General features: G+C 45.8%; 1 protein-coding gene across 1 annotated transcript in view; it reads left to right on the top strand.

Moving 5' to 3' along the window:
* Positions 1-24,947, top strand: part of LOC141271880 (O-acyltransferase like protein-like) — a 93,202-nt gene that overhangs the window by 66,708 nt on the left and 1,547 nt on the right. Inside the window, exons 8-14 of the mRNA XM_073682120.1 lie at positions 8,044-8,145; positions 8,759-8,924; positions 10,833-10,912; positions 12,190-12,303; positions 17,837-17,963; positions 18,530-18,716; positions 23,132-23,274. Coding sequence (XP_073538221.1) covers positions 8,044-8,145; positions 8,759-8,924; positions 10,833-10,912; positions 12,190-12,303; positions 17,837-17,963; positions 18,530-18,716; positions 23,132-23,274 — 919 coding nt within the window. The remainder of the gene's footprint in view (positions 1-8,043; positions 8,146-8,758; positions 8,925-10,832; positions 10,913-12,189; positions 12,304-17,836; positions 17,964-18,529; positions 18,717-23,131; positions 23,275-24,947) is intronic.

The following is a 24,947-nucleotide window of genomic DNA, read 5'->3' as shown; positions in this document are numbered from 1 at the left end:
TCAAATGTAATGTGGTCCCAAATAAAATAGGTTTTGTAAATTTTGTTGGAAAAATGAAAAATTGCTGCTAAACTTTTAACCCTTCTACATTTCTAACAATGGAAAAATATGTTTCAAAATTGATGTTGATGTAAACTAGACATGTGGCAAATGTAATTTATACATTTTTTTTATTGGTATGACTATCTGTTATAAGGGCATAAAAATTTCAGTTCGAAAATTTTAATTTTTTCTAAATTCTCATTAAATTTCCAATTGTTTTCATAACTAAACGCAAATCATATTGACCTAAATTTACCCCTAATATGAAGTACAATATGTCATGAAAAAACAGTCTTGGGATCACTTGGACATATGGAAGCGGTCCAGAGTTATTATCCCATAAAGTGATTTTTTACAAAATGTAAAAAATTTTGCCTGGTCAGGAAGGTGAAAACAGGCTGGGTGGTAAGGGGTTAATGCAATTGGACCTGTATAGACTATAACCGAAGTGCCGAAAAATGGTGTATAGGGCGTATTTTGTGCAGCTACAGCCCCAAACCAATCAAGTAATCAATAAGATGCTTCTGGGTACCCGGCATTGTTCTGTAAAGCCATGCCGCTTTAAAGGGGTGTGTCGTCGTCACAATGTTTTCCATTGCAAATCTTAAGATGAGCGATAAACATAGCATTTAAGACTGAAGAATTTAATTACTTCTGGGACCCCATATATAACTGCAGTGCCCCCTTTCCCCGTATGATCTCACGGTTATGGGAAATTGCAAGTGACCCTCCACCGCATCAGCATCCTGGTATGAAGACTTCTAATTACTAAGGTGAGACTATGTCTGGACTCCTTCCCTTCCTCGATAAGGAAGATGAAAAGAGAACTCGGTGTCCCACTGTTAGAGAGGGGGGGAATGACGATGTGTAATATGATAATATCTAACCTAAAATGTCAGTAAAGAGTCAGTTTAATAGGGTCACGGCGACATCTAGGAAAGCAAATGTAAGAGGGCGATTACTGTTGAGAAGGAGGATTTAATTGCTGCCTTCTCCCAGGTGGTAACACTTGTTGGAGTCAAGATGGCATTTTGATAAATCCAGAAACGCAGCTTGGAAAGTTAATGTTGTATTAGAGGCCACTAATTGCCATATAAAAAGTATTCACCAACCGGAAAAATAAAATCTCATTGTAGCCAATGTCTCCAATCCTTGAGCTTCGTGAATCATAGTTTCCCTTTTCACGTTATATTTCAGTTTACATATAGATATAATCTTCCCCCCCAAAAAAAGTTAAGAAATACTTTACTTCTCATTACCGATATTATTTAATCTCTTATCCTACTTTGGGTATAATTTTCCAAGTTTCTGAGCTCAAATTTGCAAGTATTCGATGATTGTATTGTGATTGGAGTTGGCTGTAGTGGTCAGGGCTGGCCGTAGGACTTATCACCTAACACTATGGGCCCTACTGGCATTGCCACGCATAGAGGACCACTGGGTTTGGAGCAATGAGACAGAAGCTGTAGGAGCTGATGTCAAGGAAAGAAGGATCAGACATGTTGGATTGTAATATACCCATTCCTTTTCTCCCTCAAGAAATAAGCAAAGTTGGAACAAACTCGCACTATAGTCCATCACATCAAAGTCCTAAATTTGGACGACCTAGTCCATCGGCCACAACATTGGCGGTGGCCGCTGGGTGGGAGCGGGAGGGAATCATCTCTTACCTTAAAACATCCAGGGCTCTTCTTTTCATGGTGCTATCTAATCAAAAGAACAGCTGAAGATGCCGTCAGTTAAGTGGTGGGTTTCAAGCTCCTGTCCAAGGGCACAGACCACGGAAATCAATGGAAATTGATTTTCCCCCGCACTAGATAAAAGCCATTGGCAGGGAGGACTGACATGGGCTTATCCTTGCCTACACTTAAAAAATAGCTATAGGCAAATCAATAATGAAGTCACTGGACAAGGTCTTCAAATCGGGGAACATTTTACTGGCGATGAAGACACTTCTCGTTCATAGTCTGGTCTTTTCTGTAGTAACATATTGATGCGAAACTTGAAAGATAAATAAACAAGAAAAAAGAAGAATCTATGTCTTCGAAATGTGATGCTGGAGAAGGAGGTCATCAATACCATGGATGGCAAGAAGAACAAACAAATCAATCTTGGAACAAATCAAGCCAGACATGTCACTGGAAGCAAGGATCACTAAGCTATGACTTGCCTACTTTGGACACATACGAAGAGAGCAATGTCCTGGAGAAGGACATCATGGTCCGAAGAATAGAAGGAACAAGGAGAAGAGGAAGACCAGCAACCCCGATGGCTTGATACTATCAAGATAACTGTGAACAAGACCCTGGTGGACCTATCTAGGCTTGCACAAGATTGATCTTCCTACAGATTGTACATCCATCAAGTCACCATGGCTCAAGATCAAGCTGAACCCTTAGGCTGGGGCTATAAAGATCGCAAAGCCAAAGGTCACTCTATGCCGCTGCTATATCACACGTATTGCAGGCGAATGGGATCATATTGCGATAACAAATAGGCAGAACCAGTTGGATTCTTTACGAGTTCCTTGTCGCAGTCATGGTGCCCTGCATGTCACAATGAGATCCCATCCACTTGTGTTATGTTGCGATGTAGCAAAGGCATGGAGCGATCTTTGGCTGCACCACGTAAAAGTGGAGGAATCTCTCTCTCTGAACAAGCGAAGTGAATGGCCACTAAGTCTATAGGATTTTCTTTTGAGGACAATGGTAAAAAAAAACCTTAGATCTTGGTTTGATATTAAAACCCCAAATCTTTTTTTAAATGATTCCAATGTTATAGTAGCGATATTCAATGTTCAGGGAACAGTGTACAAACATCTGGTTCTTTGGGCAATATGTGGCGCCCTGCTGCGCATGGTGCCACAGAACCCAGAAGGGTGCACGGACGGAATTCTCCACAAGAGGCCCTCACTACATGCAAACACCTCCACCTTCCACCTCATACCAGTAGAGGGAGCCCTCATAGGGATATATAAAGGGAAGGTGGAGCCAGGCAGTTCAGTTCTTCAGATGAGATGAGTTACAGTGCAGCGTGCTCAGAGTGAGAGCAGCACGCAGGCTCCTGCCTGAGGCCAGCTAGACCTCCAGCAGACCTGAAGCCTAGTGAGGGCCCCGAGCGTGGACGACGGCGAAGAGGAAAGCAGAGTGGAACTAAGGGGGCAGAGGAGCATACCAGGCTCACCCCAGTATATATACCGGACATCGGGTCCGAGCCTGCAGGGACCCTTTACACCCAGTAGGGATAACCGGAATCCCAGGAGGACTATAAGTCTCTGGCAAACCTGAAGCTACACTGTGTGCAGAATTATTAGGCAAATGAGTATTTTGATCACATGATACTTTTTATACATGTTGTCCTACTCCAAGTTGCATAGGCTTGAGAGCCAACTACCAATTAAGTATATCTGGTGATGTGCATCTCTGTAATGAGGAGGGGTGTTGACTAATGACATCAACACCCTATATAAGGTGTGCATAATTATTAGGCAACTTCCTTTCCTTTGGCAAAATGGGTCAGAAGAGAGATTTGATGGGCTCTGAAAAGTCCAAAATTGTGAGATGTCTTGCAGAGGGATGCAGCAGTCTTGAAATTTACAAACTTTTGAAGCGTGATCACCGAACAATCAAGCGTTTCATGGCAAATAGCCAACAGGGTCGCAAGAAGCGTGTTGGCCAAAAAAGGCGCAAAATAACTGCCCATGAATTGAGGAAAATCAAGTGTGAAGCTGCCAAGATGCCATTCGCCACCAGTTTTGCCATATTTCAGAGCTGCAACGTTACTGGAGTATCAAAAAGCGCAAGGTGTGCGATACTCAGGGACATGGCCAAGGTAAGGAAGGCTGAAAAACGACCACCTTTGAACAAGAAACATAAGATAAAACGTCAAGAATGGGCCAAGAAATATCTTAAGACTGATTTTTCAAAGGTTTTATGGACTGATGAAATGAGAGTGACTCTTGATGGGCCAGATGGATGGGCCAGAGGCTGGATCAGTAAAGGGCAGAGAGCTCCACTCCGACTCAGATGCCAGTAAGGTGGAGGTGGGGTACTGGTATGGGCTGGTATCATCAAAGATGAACTTGTGGGATCTTTTCGGGTTGAGGATGGAGTGAAGCTCAACTCCCAGACCTACTGCCAGTTTCTGGAAGACAACTTCTTCAAGCAGTGGTACAGGAAGAAGTCAGTATCGTTCAAGAAATACATGATTTTCATGCAGGATAATGCTCCATCACATGCATCCAACTACTCCACAGTGTGGCTGGCCAGTAAAGGTCTAAAAGAAGAAAAAATAATGACATGGCCCCCTTGTTCACCTGATCTGCACCCCATAGAGAACCTGTGGTCCATCATAAAATGTAAGATCTACAGAGAGGGAAAACAGTACACCTCTCGGAGCAGTGTCTGGGAGGCTGTGGTGGCTGCTGCACGCAATGTTGATCGAAAACAGATCAAGCAACTGACAGAATCTATGGATGGAAGGCTGTTGAGTGTCATCATAAAAAAAGGTGGCTATATTCATCACTAATTTTTTGGTTTTTTGTTTTTGCATGTCAGAAATGTTTATTTCTAAATTTTGTGCACTGATATTGGTTTACCTGGTGAAAATAAACAAGTGAGATGGGATTATATTTGGTTTTTATTAAGTTGCCTAATAATTCTGTACAGTAATAGTTACCTGCACAAACAGATATCCTCCTAAGATAGCCAAATCTAAAAAAAACCACTCCAACTTCCAAAAACATTAAGCTTGGATATTTATGAGTCTTTTGGGTTGATTGATAACATAGTTGTTGATCAATAATAAAAATAATCCTCTAAAATACAACTTGCCTAATAATTCTGCACGCAGTGTAGACACATACAGGACCAGGTACCACGAAGGCCCCAACGTCCAGGGAAAGTGGTTACCAACCGGAGGTCCTACTTCAGAGCAACAGGTGGAGTAGAAAAAGCAAGACACATAAGCTAGGCACAGTTGCAGGCTGGCCAGGAGCTTACAGAGAGGCAGACACGGATCAGGAGGCCTTATACCCGCCCCCTGGGGAGAAGTCCAAAAGTGCGCCCTTCACCTGAGTACCCTGGACCGTATCTAACAGCTGTACCAGTAAAGGTAACGAAGCAAAACCCCCTGTCTCTGTCTGTTACTCCGGCTGCGCCATCTACCTGCACCACAACGCCCAGCGCTCCCACCATCCATCAATCTACACTGCCCTGAGGCCCGCTCCACCTGTGGGGAGCTGTACCATCCTTAGCTGCCTTGTCACCTGCCTCAGAGGACTGCTGCAGCGCTGGTGACCTTCACCAGACACCACAGGTGGCGTCACGAATTTCTCTGAACTTTTAGTAGTAATTGCGACCCCTTTTGTGCACTGTTCGCCCTGGGCCAGCCACCGTGATATATATATATATATATATATATATACTGTCCCCAAACAGTAAGGCTCCCGGGGGCGTGACAAATACAGGAACTTTTCTTCTTGTTATCAGCCCCTTACCAATTAGGGAGAACATGTACCCTCACATTTTGGTGGTGGGAGTTCATATTTTCCTACGAAGTAATGAGCAGATGAACATGTAACCACATCCTGACCCAAATTAGCCTCTTATTGACACTGGCCAAAAAGTTTACTGGAGTCTGGACAACTGAGATTTTTGGTCTCGTCAGTGAATATATAATACTATGGTCATGTACTCATACGCCATACGGCAAAATTATTGTGCAAACTCCACATTTCCCTACTCTGACCTCCCATCCTCCATCCATAGACATTAATATGGAGTTTTCCCCTCTGCAGATATAACGGCTCCTGCTCCTCTGGGGAAGATTTGGGGAATTTTTGCCCCTTCATCCAGAAGATCATTTGTGGAGTGAGACCCTGATGTTGGGGGGAGGCCGGGCTCACAATCTTCATTATAGGATGGGGCTGAGGTCCGGCCTCTGTGCGGCCTCTCATGTTCTCCCCCATGTCTGTATGGAGCTTGTGCACTGGGCTCAGTCATGGGGAACAGAAAAAGGCGAACCCCAAACTGTTCCCACAAAGCTGGAGGCTACAATTGTCCACAATGTCTTGTGCTGAAGAATTAGGACTTCCCTTCACTGGAGCTAAGGAGCCGAGGCCGCCCCCTGATAACAGCCCAGAGCATTATCCTCCTTCACCATCTGTACAGAGCACAATGCAATCAGGGGGGAACGTTCTCCTTCACCAAACCCAGACTCCTCCATCAGATGCAGATAGAGAAGTGTGACCCATCACTGCACAGAACACGTCTCCTCCAGAGTCCAGTGGTGGCGGCTTTACACCACTCCATCCGACGCTCGGCTTTGTGCTTGGTGATGTACGGCTGCATGCAGCTGCTCAGCCATGAAGGTCCCAGCGGGGGCGCAGTGTTTGTGCTGATGTTATACCAGAGGAGGTCTGGACTCTGCAGTTATGGGGTCAGCAGAGCGGTGGTGACTTTTTTGCCCTTTGCTCCTCAGCACTCGGCCCCCCGCTCTGTAACGTTACGGGGTCTCCACTTTGTGGCTCAGTTCCTTCCCCTTCTCAATAATATCACTCACAGGTGATGGCGGAAGATTTAGGAGGGAAGAAATGTCATGAACGGACTAGTTCCACCGGTGGCTCCTATTACAGGAGCACGCTGGTATCAGTGAGCTCTGCACCACCAACCGTCTGTCACATGGTAGTAAAGGCCGAGGGGAAGAGCTGGAAGTTATACACCGGGGGTGAAGGACCATATGGTATACACCGGGGGTGAGGGGTCGGATGTTATACACCGGGGGTGAGGGGTCAGATGTTATACACCGGGGGTGAAGGGCCATATGTTATACACTGGGGGTGAGGGGTCGGATGTTATACACCGGGGGCTGAGGGGCTGGATGTCATACACCGGGGGCTGAGGGGCTGGATGTTATACACTGGGGGCTGAGGGGCTGGATGTCATACACCGGGGGCTGAGGGGCTGGATGTCATACACCGGGGGCTGAGGGGCTGGATGTTATACACCGGGGGCTGAGGGGCTGGATGTCATACACCAGGGGCTGAGGGGCTGGATGTCATACACCGGGGGCTGAGGGGCTGGATGTCATACACCAGGGGCTGAGGGGCTGGATGTCATACACCGGGGGCTGAGGGGCTGGATGTTATACACTGGGGGTGAAAGGCCATATGTTATACACCGGGGGTGAGGGGCCGGATGCTATACACCGGGGACGAGGGGCCGGATGTTATACACTGGGGGATAAGGGCCAGATGTTATACCCCAGGGGGCGAAGGGCCGGATGTTATACACCAGGGGTGAGAGGCCAGATGTTACACTATTGGGACAATGGCGCTGGATATTATTCACCGGGGTGAGGAGCCGGATGTTATACACTGGGGAGTGAGGGGGACGGATGTTATATACCAGGGGGCAATGGAGCTGGATATTATGCACTGTCCGTGGGCAATAGAATAGAATAAAAAACTGAACTCATTGATTAAGATGTGGGAGCTGATACCTTTCTCCTACAGTGCGGTAAGTAGAAAATCTACACATCTTATACTTTTATTCGTAACAGGTCTCCTGTGTCTGAGCCGCTGCTTGGGTTACATTTTTAACCAAACCTGAGTTGTAACAAACATGAATGTTTATGTATTTGTATTATATGTACTTTACATTTATTATTCCATTTTTTTTTTTAATAAAAGAGCATATTAAAACTTCAGCTCCTTGAAGCAAAGCCATAAGTCACATATTGATAAATACAAGGAAAGAACAGTCCGGCTCAACAAATGTTTATTCAAATTTCTTCAATGCTTCATTCCAAAATGTTTAAAACGGATACAAGGAAATCCATCAAATAATCCATACCAGCAAAGCGTTCCTGGCATCGGTGCCCTTCCTCGTGGTGCAGTGATAATCTCACAGGGCTGAACGACTGCCGACATTGGGAGAATCCTACTGAATTTACATTTTAATAAGCTGTAACTTTGTAACTTTTTTTTTTTTTTTTTTTTAGTGGATTTCTGGGAGCGAAGTCATTTCTAATTTTAACTGAAAATTCTGGGCAGGAAGTAACTCTGGCAATGGTCGTCCGATATATCTACAAGAGGTTAAGAAGGTCAGCGCCTCTATCACTCGGCGTAATTAAAAACTGGGATTTTGATGTTATTTTTCCGAACTTGTAAAAGTCTACTAAATCTTATGAGGCTTTTCTAAAAGTTGGAAAAGACATTTGCAACCAAAAATATCTCATGGGACAGTCGCTTTAAATTACAGAATTCTGACTACCTTCAGTTACCACTAGGGGGAGCTTTACTGAAGACAGATTTATCCAGCTATTATTTAAAGGAAATGGACACCTGAGAGGGCCATTTTTTTAACTTAAATGCTTCATAAAAAATTTCCTCCATTTTTACAAGTTATTTGTTTCCCTGCAGATCACTGACTACAGAATGAGTTAACTGAGGATCCGACAGTGAGCTCATTCTGACTTTTTTTTTTTTACTTTTACTTGGCTCTTCTTAGCTGATTTATAACCACATCAAAGTTCAACTCACTTTGATGTGGTCGGTAGTTATAGATCAGCACAGAGGAGCTGAAAAAAAACCACAGTGACAAACTTTACCATTAGAAGAAGGTCACTGACGGATTCTCACTTAACTCCTTCTGCCAATCAGCAATGTGCAGGGAAACAACTTTTTTGTAACTTATGACCTTTATCCTGGTTCTAGATTGCAGCCTCTCCACCTGGCTTCTATCCCGATATCTATTGGTCTGATTTCGTTGGTGAAATGGGGCGCATTTTGGGAACTGCCCAAGCATCAGTGGGACAGCTGTAGGCGGGTATGGTGGGCGAACACCCTGCTCATCACCAACTTCATATCCGTTTCAGATTCTGTGAGTATCTACGTCAATTATGTTTGTTATGTTAACCTCCATTGCAACAGTTTAACCTCTTGAACACTACTGTCAATCGTAACATTGGCACTTAAGAGGTTAAAAATCAGCTGGTGTCACTAACAGTTCCTCCACGACAGAATTGTGGGGTGCCATTGGTATTGTCATGGTATTTGGGGGACCTTCTGAAAGCCCCCTTTGTCTGCTATGTTGCTATTTCTATAGTTTGGCTTTAGAAGAGCTTGAATTTTACAATACAGTGCACTACTAGTTTACTACACAGTATTGCACTGTACAAGCGATCACAGGTTCCAGTTCCCTAAAGTGTAAAAAAAAAAATTACAAAATATAAAAAAAAAAAATATGTAAAATTATTAAAATACTCCTTTTCCTGAAATGTAAATTGTAAAATCTAAAAAAAAAACAAAAAAAAACTAACCTATTTTGTATTGATGTGTGCATAATTGTCCAAACTAATAAAATATGAAGATAATTATCCAAAATGGTGAACGCTGAAAGAGAAAAAAAATGTAAATATGACAAATAGCTTCCTGAAAAAAATTGAATATAAAAAGATCAGAAAATTGCACGGATACCAAAATGGTACGAAAAAAAAACTACAGCTCGCCTCGCAAAATACAAGCCAGATATAGCTCGAATTATCCAAAAAATAAAAAAGTGATGGCTCTCAGAATATGGTGACATATATATATATATATATATATATATATATATATATATATATATATATATATATATATATATATATATGTATGTATTATAAATTATTTTTTTTTACATAGTAAAAGAATAGAAAACTACACACAATTGGGACCGCCATAACCTTACCGACCTTTAGAATTGATTTTTTTCAGATACTTTTCACACGATGTGAAAGTCATAAGAGCAAATCACAAAAAAACAACAGCAAAATAGCTTTTTTTTCAATTCAACCCCACTTGAAATTGTCATTTTTTTTAGTACATTTGTGAAATGAATGAAAAATAACAAGTCCTCATATAGCTGTGTTGGTGGAAAAAAAAATGCATGGCTCTTGGAAGGCGAGGAGGAAAAAAATAAAGCTAAAAAGAAAAATCGTGGTGTCTTCAAAAGGGTTAAAAAGTCACGCATTCACTCCAGTATGGGAGTGACGTAAGATATGGAAAATTTGTTCTAGGAAGAAGTGTCAAATTTATCAATCATGGTTAAACACTGATACATTTTGTGCAAAGAATGGCAGCAGCACATCTCTCACATGAACCCCAAAGGTTCATGAAGGAATTTGTGTGCACTTCAACGTCATCCAAAACCTTTGGGATAAGTTGGAACTCGGATCCAATCAGCATTGGACCTCCCCCCAAAATCAGTGACAGGCCTCACAAATGCTCTTGTGGATGAAGGGGCAAAAATTCCCACAGACGCCTCCAAAACCTAGTGGAGTCTTCCTGCCCATAAAATGTATAAGAAAAAGTTTGTAAGAAGAGTCGGAGATAATCATTTGGGATAAGTTGGAGCATGGACTTCCCCCCCAAAATTAGTGTCGGACCTCCCCCCAAAATTAGTGTCGGACCTCCCCCTAAAATTAGTGTCGGACCTTCCCCCAAAATTAGTGTCGGATCTCCCCCAAAATTAGTGTCGGACCTTTCCCCGAAATCAGTGTCGGACCTTTCCCCGAAATCAGTGTCGGACCTCCCCCCGAAATCAGTGTCGGACCTCCCCCCAAAATCAGTGTCAGACCTCACAAATGCTCTTCTGGATGAAGGGGCAAAAATTCCCGCAGACGCCCTTTGAAATCTAGCGGAGTCTTCCCAGATGAGTGAAGCTTAAACTTCTGCCCATAAAATGTATAAGAAAAAGTTTGTAACGAGAGTCGGGGATAATCATCCGTGTCCTCGTCATTTATTGCAGTGCACCGGATGGGCCTGGTATCTCTCAGCTGATTTCCAGTTCCATCTTACGACGCCGCTCGTAATCTTCCTCTACGTCAGGTAAGTGTGTCTTCGGGCACATGTAATTATCCGGACATTACTGATCGTTCGGGTTCAGCGGTCCCTGGTGATGGCCGATATTAATACCATAGATCATTGAGCGCTCGGCGGTGTCAGCTCCACTTTAGCCACTAGATCTGAGAACCCCGAGCGTGATTTATACCCTGCAGTGTATTTACGACACACGGCGGCCGGGGGCTACTTAAGTGTAGAAATATTACGGCTTACTGATATCACTCCTTACATAGATTTTACTTCCACGACTTAATCTTAGTAATTAAAGGGGAACCCCAGAATTGTTTTCTAATATGAAGGGGTTAAAACTGAAATGGAGATTGGGTTGAGGAGGTTCAACTTTTTAATTTAGGCTGTGATCGTGCTCGGGGGAAGAGCTGAGCTATAGAAATGCATGGCCAATGTTCTACATAATTGCTGATTATGCCGAGACATTCCCATAAATGCAACCATAAAAGGGATGGATTGTAGGAAGACTTTTTTTCTTTTATTTATTATTATTATTATTATTAGTAGTAGTAGTATTATGTGAATGGTGAAACCTGTGTTATCTATACATATGTGATACCTTCGACTATTATACTGTCTGTGATAATATTGATAAACTACTCAAAAATGACCTCTACAAAATTACAAGTGCCAGTCTATTGTGAGACTCCGTTTTCACTCTGAACGCTATCATTTTATAAAATATTGACGTGGAAAATAAAAATGTCAAAAATAGAATAAAAATATGTTTCACATGGATTTGTCACTTACTAGGCTGCTTGCTGCCGTTTTGATAGAATCACAGTTTTCTCTGCTGCAGACCTAGCAGAGCTCAGAATGCTGAGCTGTGTATAACCCCGCCCACACCACTGATTGGCTGCTTAATGTGTATACTGTGCATAGGCAGAAAGCTACCAATCAATGGTGGGGGCGGGGTTGGACCAGGAGGCATGAGACACCTAGTCATTTTGTAATAATCTCCTGCTGATAAAACACTAATTATATTGAAACAGAAAAACACAGCCTAGCAAGTGACGCATCGCTGGAATCAAGCTCTCTGCTCCTACATCATGCTGCTATAGGATTACATGGCAAAAAAACTGCTGACAGATTAAAGTTACGGGTATTTCTCAGCTAATTAGAAGTATTACCTAGTCAATAAGTGAGAATTTAGTTGTTCTGATGACAAGAGCAGGGCCCCCAGACTCGAGTTACATGGTATCCAGCAAAACTGAGAAATGGATTATTAACCTCTTTATTATCCTCCTGTGCAGAGCGAAGCACCTCATGTTTGCTGCGGTGACCCTAATCTTTGCTGCCTGCATCATCACCTCCACTTTGCTATCATACTTTTTAAAACTTTCAATTCGTTACCCAAGAGGTGAAAGGTAAATGTAATTTTTATATATATTTAATATAAAAGCCGCGTCAGCTCAGGTGCAAGATTCTGTGCTGTTTCATTCCATAATATATCTTTATAGGGGTCAAAGATCCACTTTTCTCCATATTTTCCCACCACACAGTCATAAATTTAAAAAGTTCTTCACTCACCCTCCCCAGGTCCAGTGCTGAGTCGCCTGTGCTACGTGGGCAGAGGCACTGATGTCAGCGCTGCAGTCAATAACAGACACTAGAAGCAGTGGGAAGACTCAGCGCTAGACCCGGGGAGGACGAGAAAAGCATATTTTTTTATTTATTCAAGTAAACAAATTGCAGACAGGTAATAGATATTTTTTTTTTAAAATTGGAAAAATCCCTTTAAATGTTTAAATACTGAACACTTACAGCATCCACTAGGGGGAGCTTAGGAATTGACTGTATACAGATTTATTATTGATTTACAAGTACAAATGTAGGCTCCCCCTAGTGGTGACCACATGTAAAATCCCATCATTTAAAGGGAATCTGTATACAGCATCAGCGTGGTGGGAGGATGCCAGAGCAGGACACTCCGGCCGGGGACCGCGGCGGTAAGGGGGTCGGCGTCTCTGCCGGGGGATGGGGGCAGGAGGCAGAGACGCCGGAGCTGCAGTACCCCCCTACCTTTACGCCTCCTCTTTTTCAGGCCCGCAATAAATTTTTCCAGGAGGAGAGGGATATGGATGTTCTCTCTGGGCTCCCAGGACCTCTCCTCAGGACCAAACCCTTTCCACTCTACGAGAAAGAAGGTCTTTCCTCTTACCCTCTTAGTAGCCAGAATATTCTCTACCTCAAAGACGTCTTCAGCGCTGACAGGAGCAGGAGAGGTACCCGGGTTTTCGGAAAAAGGACTGAGGACGACTTAAGGAGAGACACATGAAAGGAATTAGGAATCCGTAAAGAGGCTGGGAGCTTGAGTTTGTAGGCCACCGGATTAATATGATATAGAATCTCGAAGGGACCAATGAAGTGCGGGCCCAGTTTATATGAAGGTACCTTGAGACGGACATACTTAGACGACAACCAGACCCCAGGACGAAACAGAGGCGGATCCAGAAGTCTCTTGTCTGCATGTCTTTTAATCCGCTCAGAGGACCTCTGTAAAGTAGACTTGGTGTCTTCCCAGATACAGTGAACGGGATGTTGGGATGTTGACCGTATACCACAAAGAATGGAGATTTGGCAGAGGATTCACTCACATGGTTATTGTAGGAGAATTCGACCCAAGGCAGGAGTTCAACCCAGTCACTGTGGTGGGCATTGACGAAGTATCGGAGGAAGTTAGTGCGCATCTGATTGATTCGCTCCACCTGGCCATTGGACTGTGGATGATAGGCCGATGAGAAATCCAATGTGAAATTCAGCAGCTTGCATGTGGCCCTCCAGAAGCGTTAGGTAAACTGGACCCCTCTATCCGAGACAATATGAAGAGGCAGACCATGGAGGCAGAAAATATGAAGAAAGAACTTCTCAGCGAGCAGTGGTGCGGAAGGGAGACCGGACAGAGGAATGAAGTGAACCATCTTGGAGAAGCGATCCACAACCACCCAGATGACGGTACAACTGGTCGATACAGGAAGATCAGTGATAAAGTCCATCACAATATACTGCCAGGGAGCGGAAGGTACTGGCAAAGGAAGTAACCAACCAGTCGGAAGTTGTTTAGAAGTTTTGTTTCGGGCACAAGAGGAACAAGCCGAGACAAAATCCACAACATCCTTGCGCAGGATCGGCCACCAATAATGTCGGGAAATGACTGGCATGGCCCGCTAATTTTGACGAGTGACCCCAGAAAAGGACCTGTTTTTATCTGGTTCTGCAATGCACGGTTTACCGGGGGGTAAACGAGAGACAGATCAAACGGAGCGACTGTAATTATTTTGGAGGGCTCAAGGAGGTGTTGATGTTCCTCCTCCTTCCTTTCAGAAAGGATCTGGAAAGTGCGTCTGCCTTGACATTTTTATCTGCTGACTGGAAGTGGAGAGTGAAGTTGAAGCGGGCGAAGAACAGAGACCATCGAGCCTGTCGAGGATTAAGCCGTTGAGCGGACTGCAGGTAGGCAAGATTCTTATGGTTGGTGTAGATGGTCACAGAATGCAAAGCCCCCTCCAGCAGATATAGCCACTCCTCCAGCGCCAATTTGATCGCCTGTAGTTCCCGATCCCCAATAGAATAATTGCGCTCAGAAGAAGAGAAGAGTTTGGAAAAGAAACCGCAGGTTACCATGTGACCGGATGAGGATTTCTGAGTGAGGACGGCTCCAACCCCTATGGAAGCATCCACCTCAAGGAAGAACGGTTTGTTACTGTCAGAACGATGCAGTACCGGAGCAGAAGAGAAGGCTTGTTTCAAGGACATGAAAGCGCTTTCAGCCTCAGGTGTCCATACCTTTGGATTGACTCCCTTGCGAGTCAGGGCGGAGATGGAAGCAAAGCCGAGAAACAGCTGTATAGCCTTCAACATGCCATTTTAGAATGGTGGAGACCTTTTCGGGGTCCATCTTCAGGCCGGTCTCTGAGATTATATACCCCAGTGGTGGAAGAGAAATCTGCTCAAAAACACACTTTTCAAACTTGGTATATAGACGATTCTTTCTAAGCCTCTGCAGAACCTGGCAAACATCTCCTCGGTGTAAGGGCAGGTCAGGAGAAAACACCAGGATGTTGTCCAGGTATACTATTACACACATGTAGAGAAGGTCCCGGAAGATGTCGTTACCAGCTCTGGAAAGACCGCTGGTGCGTTGCAGAGTCCAAACGTCATTACCCGGTACTCGTAGTGGCCATCTCAAGTATTAAACGCCGTCTTCCATTCATCACCCTGACTAATTCGGATCAGGTTGTACGCCCCTCAAAGGTTGAGTTTAGTGAAGACTCTGGAGTCCTTGAGGCGATCGAACAGCTCGGAGATGAGAGGCACGGGGTACTTATTCTTTACAGTTATTTAGTTTAGCCCCCTATAGTCGATACAGGGCCGAAGAGAACAGTCTTTCTTCTTGATGAAGAAGAATCCTACACCAGCCGGAGAGGTGACTTTCTGGATAAATCCCCTTGCAAGATTCTCCTCTATGTAATCAGACAAGGCACGGGTCTCGGCCTGCGACAGGGGATAGATACAGCCTCGAAGAGGAGAAGCACCAGGAATAGGGTCAATGGGACAGTCCTACGGCATATGAGGGGGTAGTGTCTTGGCCCCCTTTTTGTCAAAGACGTCGGCGTACGACTAGTAAGGTGCCGGCAAGCTAGGTAGATTAGATGAAGAAGCAGGAGGTCGAGCAGGACGAATAGAGACCAGGCAGGTCTTGTGACTTTCCTGACCCCAGCAGAGTATCTCTCTGGAACTCCAGTTCAAGACGGGTTCGTGTTTCCGCAACCATGGCAGCCCTAGAAGCAGAGGCTGAGAGAGGCCGGACAGCACATAGAAGGAGATCTTCTCTGAGTGTAGCATTCCTACCTGGAGGACCACAGGCTCAGTGACGAACAAGATGGTCTCGGCAAGGGGTCTCCCATCCACAGAAGAAACCACCAAAGGATCCAGAAGATGCTGGATCGGGATTTGGTACCGCTCCACGATGGCCTGTTGGATGAGATTAATTGAGTCACCGGAATACAGAGAGGCAAACTCGACAAACTGGGTGTTGCCACAGGATACGGACACAGACAGGCGAGTCAGCGATTGAGAGGAATGATTCTCGCCCAGGGTAACCTCTCCTATAGACCCTAGGCTCCGGAGTTTCCCGGTCTCTCCGGACAGGAGCGGATTACATGCTCAGGACTGTCACAATAAAAGCACCTTCCCTCCGCACGACAGGCCTCCTGGCAGTGCTTGACCATTGACACCTGGTCAACTTGCATGGATTCAGGGAGGAAGCCGAGGCAGGAGTTTTCAGTAGGACTGGCCTTCGAAAGGTGGGTGCCAGGTGTAAAGATCCTTTCTCAAGGATCACCTCTATGGAATACTCCTGAAATCTGATGTCAATCTACATAGCCAGAGACACTAGGTCATCCAGAGAGGTGGGTATGTCACGGCCGGCCAGCTTGTCTTTGATTCGCCCAGAAAGGCCCTCCCAAAAGGTAGTCACCAGGGCTTCGTTATTCCAGGTGAGTTCCGATGAGAGAGTACGGAAACATATAGCGTTCTGGCTCATTGTTAGGTTCCCTTGACGCAGTCGGAGGAGAGAAGAGGCAGTAGAGGATGTGCGGCCGGGCTCATTGAAAACCACCTGGAAGGCTTCTAGGAAGGACTGGAGGTTAGATACCAGGGGATCCCCTCTCTCTCATAGGGGGTTAACCACGCCAGAGCCTCACCAGTAAGGTGTGACATGATGAAGGCCACTTTGGCCCAGTTTGAAGTGAACTGGTGAGCCAAGACCTCAAAATGTAGCGTGCATTGGTTTATGAAACCTCGGCATAGGGCAGAATCTCCACCATAACGTGAGGGAGCAGACAGTCGGAATCTATTACTGCCAGAGGGTAGAGAGGCAGCCGAAATCGTTGCAGCCAGGATCAGGGCAGGTGCGGCCGGGGTTGCATGCACCTCTAGGCGGTTGTTCACAGTCCGCAAAAAGGATAGGATTGTGTCCTGGCAGGAGACCTCTTGGTACAGGTCAGAGGGAATGAGCCTGGGAGCCAGCAGATTCCTTGGCCTGTGCAAACTGTAACGGGACGGGTGGTGGAACCACAGTGCCGTGGTGAGAGAAGAGACTGGAAGGGCGTAACTAGGTGCCTCACCAAATGCAACCCCAGATCTACGGTGGCTATCAACTCCACGATCTGAGGAGGGACGAGGGAGGTGGACCAGGTGCTACTTTGGGACTGACCTCGGGCGGATGGCAGCTGACCCCCAAGGACAGGAGGCGGGCACTGGCAGGCACGGCTGGTAAGACAGGCAGGCGGGCTGACACATGCACTGGGACCTGAGAACTGATAGGAGTGTTGCACACCAACTGACAATGTTGCACAAGCACCTCCATATTGGAGGAGGTGCCTTAAATAGTTAGTGTCCTCCGGCCATTGGCCCGGGACACTTTAGGATGGCGCGTGCGGTTCCTTTAAGAGGAGGAAAGCGCGCACCCTAAGCACAATGTCCGGAGATCTGCGCATACCCCGGACAGCATCAGCGTGGTGGGAGGACACTGGAGCAGGACACTCAGGCCAGGGACGGCGACGGTAAGGGGGTCGGCGTCTCTGCCGGGGGATGGGGGCAGGAGGCAGAGATACCGGCGCTACAGATAGATAAAAATTAGATAGATATTATATAGATAGATAATAGATATTAGATAGATAGATAATAGATAGATATTAGATACAGTAGATAGATATTAGATAGATAGATTTTGGATAGATATTAGATACAGTAGATAGATAGATAGATAGATACATTTGAAACAGACAGGGAGAAATATTGACACAGATAAGAAAGAAATCAGATACATAGATGATATATCTATTTTCACAGCGAGACTTCATATAATCCCATACTTCTAACCTTTCTTCTTCGCAGCCAGTCTCGGATGAATTATTGGGTGGAATATTACACTAAACCCTACTGCAGATATGGACCGTTCTTAGTTGGAATGATTCTCGCTATTATGATTGTCAAAAAACAATCTCCTTATATTAAGACCAGGGTAAGTAGTTATTAATGTGTCCATTTTATTCTGGGACTTACTTTTCTAACTCCTATGCACTATGACATCTTGGATAAAATTGACATTAAAAGTTCTCAAACTTTCAAAAAGACGACATTGAGACATCATTAATCTTCCGCTTCAGACTGTATGTCAATTTGCTCTTTGATGCACATAAAATTCCGTTGTGCCTTGTGCGCTGTCACTAAAAGGACAGGCTGTGATTTACAAGATGGATACGATATTAACCTACCTTTTAAAGGCACATTCCCATCTCATAAAGTGCGGAGTTATCGTTGGGATATGCCATCACTATGTGATGGTTGGAGGGTTCGGACCACTCGGTCCCCATTGATCCGGAAAATGAAGGGGCCATTGCTCTCATTCCTTTACTGTTTTTCCGCACAGTGATGACTCCAATCATCAGCACTTTATTCTCCGGGAAGGTTAATTATGCACTCACAATGGACAACACCATAAATCTGGAGTGTGGTCCCTGGTGGGCTTAGGGAACACCAGTCTATTAAAGGGATACGATTCTAATCCTATATGATTTTTTTCCATAGGCACAGGCTGTGTTGGGATGGATATCTGCGCTGGTCATCATGCTCACAGTCATAACACTGGCCTTTGTTCTGGATGACGCTCCTAGTTCTTACTCCATAATGGCCGCACTTTACCAGGGTCTTCATCGCTCTTTATGGGCTGTGGCTCTTGGTTTGATCCTTGTTCTGTGCCATGAAGAATATGGAGGTAAACGAGGAGAATTTAAGACTGTAAATTATTTTCAGCTGTTGCCTCCATAAAACTGTCTGATTATGCAAAAATACAGACTCGGGGGATGCATCACTGCATTAAGAGGAACAATCTCTATTCAGTGGTGTTGGGAAGGTGGGTGATGGCCCCTAAATTATGGTATTGTGAGAACCAGATAATAATCACTGGGGAAAAAGAAGCAATTGCCCAATGGGAGGTTTGTTGACGTATTCCCAGGGCGGGTTTTAGACAAAGTGGGGCCCCAAATGCTCACATATTGCACCATCACACAGAAACATTTTGGTTGTATTTATAATGTACACCCCATAGTCCTCCATATTGTATGATGCACACCGCATAGTCCTCCATATAGTATAGTGCACCCCATAGTCTTCCATATAGTATAATGCACTCAACATAGTCCTCCATATATTATAATGCACACCCCATAGGCCTCCATATAGTATGGGCCACTCTCCATAGTCCTCCATATAGTGTAATGCACTCCCCATAGTCCTTCATATAGTATAATACACTCCCCATAGTCCTCCATATAGTATAATGCACTCCCCATAGTCCTTTATATTGTATAATTTACAACCCATAGTCCTTCATATTGTATAATGCACACCCCATAGTCCTTCATATAGTATAATGCACTCCCCATAGTCCTTCATATAGTATAATGCACTCCCCATAGTCCTTCATATAGTATAATGCACTCCCCATAGTCTTCCAAATAGTATAATGCACTCCCCATAGTCCTTCATATAGTATAATGCACTCCCCATAGTCCTTCATATAGTATAATGCACTCCCCATAGTCCTTCATATAGTATAATGCACTCCCCATAGTCCTCCATATAGTATAATGCAGACACGCCCCCCCAGAGTATAATGCAACCCCCATAGAGTATAATGCAACCCCCATAGAGTATAATGCAGCACCCCATAGAGTATAATGCAACCCCCATAGAGTATAATGCAGCCACCCCATAGAGTATAATGCAGCCACCCCATAGAGTATAATGCAGCCACCCCATAGAGTATAATGCAGGCCCCCCATAGAATAATGCAGCCCTCCAAAGTATAATGCAGCCCCCCATGTAGTATAATGCAGCCCCCATAGAGTATAATGCAGCCCCCCTCCATATGGTATAATGCAGCCTCCCCATAGTATAATGTAGGTCCCCATAGAGTATAATCCAGGCCCCCCCATATAGTATAATGCAGCCTCCCCATATTATAATGCAGGCCCCCATAGAGTATAATCCAGGCCCCCATAGAGTATAATCTAGCCCCCCCATATAGTATAATCCAGGCCCCATAGAGTATAATGCAGCCCCTCCATAGTATAATGTAGCCCCCCCAGAGTATAATGCTGCCCCCCCATATAGTATAATGCAGCCCCCCCATATAGTATAATGCAGCCCCCATAGTATAATGCAGTCCCTCCAGAGTATAATGCAGCCACCCCAGAGTATGATGCAGCCCCCCAGTCCTGCAGTATTATGGCGACCGCGTACTCACTGATTTACAAAAAAGTAAATATATACTCACCTCTCCTCCTCGTTCCCCCGCTGCCCCGGTGTCCGCGGCGCGTCTCAGCAACTCCACTGCCGGCACAGCGTGGCTCGGGATGAAATGGGGGGAATGATGGGAGAGGGAGCGTCACGTGGCGCTCTCTCCTCCATCATTGCTTTCAACTGTAACGGCATCATAGATGCCGATACAGTTGAATGCGCGATGCGGAAGGAGGGGAGGGGCGGCGAGCGCCCCCCCTGACTCATGGGCAGCGTGCCACTGGTTGGGGGCCCCTGGGGGAGTGGGGGTCCTAGGCAGATGCCTAGTCTGCCGGCCACTAACGCCGGATCTGCGTATTCCCAGTATACGCCAGATCTTGTAGGGTGTTCCCAGTATACGGCAGGTCTTGTGGGGTGTTTCCAGTATACAGCAGGACTTGTGGGGTGTTCCCAGTATACGGCAGGTCTTGTGGGGTCTTCCCGGTATACGGCAAGTCCTGTGTGATGTTCCCAATATACAGCAGGTCTTGTGGGGTGCTCCCGGTATACGGCAGGTCTTGTGGGGTCTTCCCGGTATACGGCAGGTCTTGTGTGATGTTCCCATTATACAGCAGGTCTTCTGGGGTGCTCCCGGTATACGGCAGGTCTTGTGGGGTGTTCCTGGTACATGGCAGGTCTTTGAGTTGCTCCCAATATACAGCAGGTCTTGTGGGGTGTTCCCAATATGCAGCAGGTCTTGTGGGGTGCTCCCGGTATACGGCAGGTCTTGTGGGGTCTTCCCGGTATACGGCAGGTCTTGTGTGATGTTCCCATTATACAGCAGGTCTTCTGGGGTGCTCCCGGTATACGGCAGGTCTTGTGGGGTGTTCCTGGTACATGGCAGGTCTTTGAGTTGCTCCCAATATACAGCAGGTCTTGTGGGGTGTTCCCAATATGCAGCAGGTCTTGTGGGGTGTTCCCAATATGCAGCAGGTCTTGTGGGGTATTCCTGGTATACGGCAGGTCTTGTGGGGTGTTCCCGGTACATGGCAGGTCTTGTGGGGTGTTCCTGGTATACAGCAGGTATTAAGGGGTTTTCCTGGTATATGGCAGCTCTTGTGAGGTCTTGCCAGTATACAGCAGGTATTGTGAGGTCTTCCCAGTATACGACAGGTCTTGTGGGGTCTTTCCAGTATACGTCAAGTTTTGTGGGGTCTTCCCAGTATACGGCAGGTCTTCTTGGTATATGGCAGGTCTTGTGGGGTGTTCCCGGTATACAGCAGGTATTGTGGGGTGTTCCTGGTATATGGCAGATTTTGTGGGCTGTTCCCAGTATACGGCAGGCCTTGCGGGGTGTTCCCGGTATATGGCAGACCTTGCGGGGTGTTCCCGGTATACAGCAAGCCTTGCGGGGTGTTCCCGGTATACGGCAAGTCTTCTGGGCTGTTCCTGGTATACAGCAGGTATTGTGGAGTTTTCCTGGTACATGGCAGCTCTTGTGGGGTGTTCCCAATATACAGCAGGTCTTGTGGGGTGTTCTCGGTATACAGCAGGTCTTGTGGGGTGTTCCCAGTATACGGCAGGTCTTGTGGGGTCTTCCCGGTATACGGCAGGTCTTCTTGGTATATGGCAGGTCTTGTGGGGTGTTCCCAGCCCCCCTGACTCATGGGCAGCGTGCCACTGGTTGGGGGCCCCTGGGGGAGTGGGGGCCCTAGGCAGATGCCTAGTCTGCCGGCCCCTAACGTCGGCTCTGCGTATTCCCAGTATACGGCAGGTCTTGTGGGGTGTTCCAGGTATACAGCAGGACTTGTGGGGTGTTCCCATGATACTGCAGGACTTGTGGGGTGTTCCTGATATACAGCAGGTCTTGTGGTGTGTTCCAGGTATACGGCGGGTCTTGTGGGGTCTTCCCGGTATACGGCAGGTCTTGTGTGATGTTCCCAATATACAGCAGGTCTTGTGGGGTGGTCCCAATATACAGCAGGTCTTGTGGTGAGAAAGGTGGTGTGTTATCTGTATCTGACAGAAGGCAACTGAACAGGATTCAGATCAGGAGAGAAACTAAAAACAGATCAGATAGTAGTAGAAGACAGTAGTATTATTGGGCAGGTAGATAAGGACTGGAAGGAATTGTGTCACAGGGATCATCTCCCTCATCAAACCCTCCCCCCTCCATCTCTATACAGGATAAAGAATGATGTGTACTATTGTGTCCTTGTGAAGGAAAAGCCTGTGGTTGTATATGCATAAAAGTGTGCTGCTAAGAGTTCTAATCTGTGCTGAACTGTGCTACTGAAGAGACTGCCGTTACTGTACCTGCTTTAATAGACTGTACTGAGGTGAAGCCTGTTTCTTCAAAGAGTTAAATGGTACTGGTCGTACTTGAATAAACTCCACTGTTAAACTGTTGAAAAAGACTCTTGTCAGATGTGTCCGGTCAGCAATTGAATCTATCTTGTGCCTGAGAGAAGCTGCAGCCTATGTTCGCCCTGAGTAACGGTTCCTCCAAGATTCCAAAGAATTGATGAAACCCGTATCGCCCCTATCTGAACTTAGGCGGCGTGCGTGTAACACAAATTACTGAAAAAGTTAGAGCTGGTTTTATGATAGAAAGTTGTTACATGAATTTTAAGCAGATGGTATAAATGGGTCCTGTACTCGATAGTGTTATTCCACGGGCATTAGACGGTACTCTCACTGGATGGCGGTATTATAAAAATACTATATGCCTCTATTGTCCTGACAGTAGTGCAATCCTATTTTCCAGAAAACTGTCCTGCAGCCTCATGTGCGCATCCAGGAACCACTACTGAGTAGAATTTTTTCAAAAGCACATTTTTATGAGTTATGGCCTCACAGCAAATGCATAATACCAAGTCCACATAATGAGGTGTCACGTTCTCTCTCCAGGTCACTTAAACACAATGCTGTCGTGTGAGGCATGGAGCTTCCTATCCAAGATAAGCTACGCTTGTTATCTGACCCATCCCATCATTATCATCTTGTACTGTGGCCTGCAGGAGACGCTCTTCCACTATCAGGACATTAATATGGTGAGTGCTTATTTGCGAGTGATGTGTCTATAAGGTATTGGGTCGAACCAGGGGCCTGGTGCTTGAGGAGACCCCTAGGATAACAGAAGACACCAGTACTAAAAATGGCACATGGGAGATGGGAGCCGTTCTTTTTTAGCCAAAAATATATGTATTTAAATTAGAAACTAATTTGTCCGGAAAGGTGGACAAACTCTTCCAATAACAAACTAGTTTAGGTCACTTTTCACAAGTAGAGAACCTAGAACTCTCCAGAACTCCCATTTATTTTGATGTAAATGTGCAGATGTAGCCGAATAAGGTTTCCAGAATCACTGACAAATAAATATTCATCATTTACACGTAGTATATAGGAAATCCCTAATAAGAGGGTGCATTGGCATGGGAGAGGGGGATTTCATGCATGGGATCCTCCTTTATTATCCAGAATGGAGACCGTTTTTTAGGATCAGTGGGGTTCACAGTCACCTCCACCAATCAGTTTTATGAAATGGTCTCACATAGAAGTTGGATAAACTTTGGGGCAAGGCATCCTTCTAGCCTGCATGGGGTCCTTCTTTAGAGAATTCAGCAAGACTAAGTATTTCATAAAGGCCATGTACTAGCACATTGCTCCTGGAGAAATATGTGGTTGTCCATACTTTCCCCAGTGATAACACTTGAGAAGGGGTTGTCCATATGGGATAAACACTCTAAGGGGTTTTCCAGAGGATGAAAATTAGCTTTAAAAGGGCCCAGACTGGTAGAAAAAAATAAGAAAAAGTAATACTCTCACTGATCCTCTATAACTCCCCTTCCAACACTCACCTGGTTCCCAATGGTGTCAACATCCTGCTCCTGTCTGGATACAATGGACAATGGAGATGGTTGGAAATACCTGATCAAGTAATCATTTACATTGTGCAGATATGGAGCCAGGAAGCAGATACCAGTGGGGATGTTATTCTTCTGTTCTGGTTCCATAGCTGATAGCCTTGTCTCCTTTCCCACACATCAGGTTACATATGACTCGCCCAGGGGGGATATAGGGGACTCGGTACCCTGGCCTTTACCTTCTTGGGATGTCACGGCGGTCGGCTCCCGGGCCCGTATCCTGGGGTCACTCTTTAAAAGGGGTTTGTTAACAGTTTTGTCTCGTGACGCCACCTGTGGTTCCCGGTAATGAGTACCGGCGCTGCTGCAGACCTCTGGAGCAGATGTTAGGGCAGCTGGGTTGGTGCGGCTCTCCACAGGCAGAGCTCAGCTCCAGGGCAGTGTAGGTGCAGATGGTGGTGCTGGGCGTTGTAGTGCAGGAGCGATAGTGTGGTAGAAATAACTGACAGAAACAGTGAGGTGCTGCCATCCGAGTTTACTCACAGTTATTTAGGTTCCTCAGGTTGCCTGTACAGGTGACAGCCTCCCACGTCGCGCTGCGTTTACCAGGCAGGGGTCCAGAACTCCCTCAAGTATATCAGAAGCACTTAATGGGACCCCTCTCTGTATGTTCCTTTCTTAGCCGACTTCCTGCGCTGGGTCTTCTCCCTCCTGCCCTGCGCCCTGCCACACAAAGTCCCGATCGGGTACCCTGAGATCCGTCTGGGCAACTTGAAGTTCCCGGATCTTACTTGGTGACCTTTTCGGCGGCTTAGGTGCGAGTGTGGCAACTGCACCTTGAAAGTGCAGAAGCCTCCGGT

The sequence above is a fragment of the Phyllobates terribilis genome, unplaced genomic scaffold (genome assembly GCF_046119375.1).
Source record: "Phyllobates terribilis strain yellow unplaced genomic scaffold, ASM4611937v1 Scaffold_1__5_contigs__length_1240528914, whole genome shotgun sequence".
In the NCBI taxonomy this organism is placed as follows: domain Eukaryota; kingdom Metazoa; phylum Chordata; class Amphibia; order Anura; family Dendrobatidae; genus Phyllobates; species Phyllobates terribilis.
Note: the sequence above shows the minus strand (reverse complement) of the source record. Positions and strands in the feature narration are given on the sequence as shown.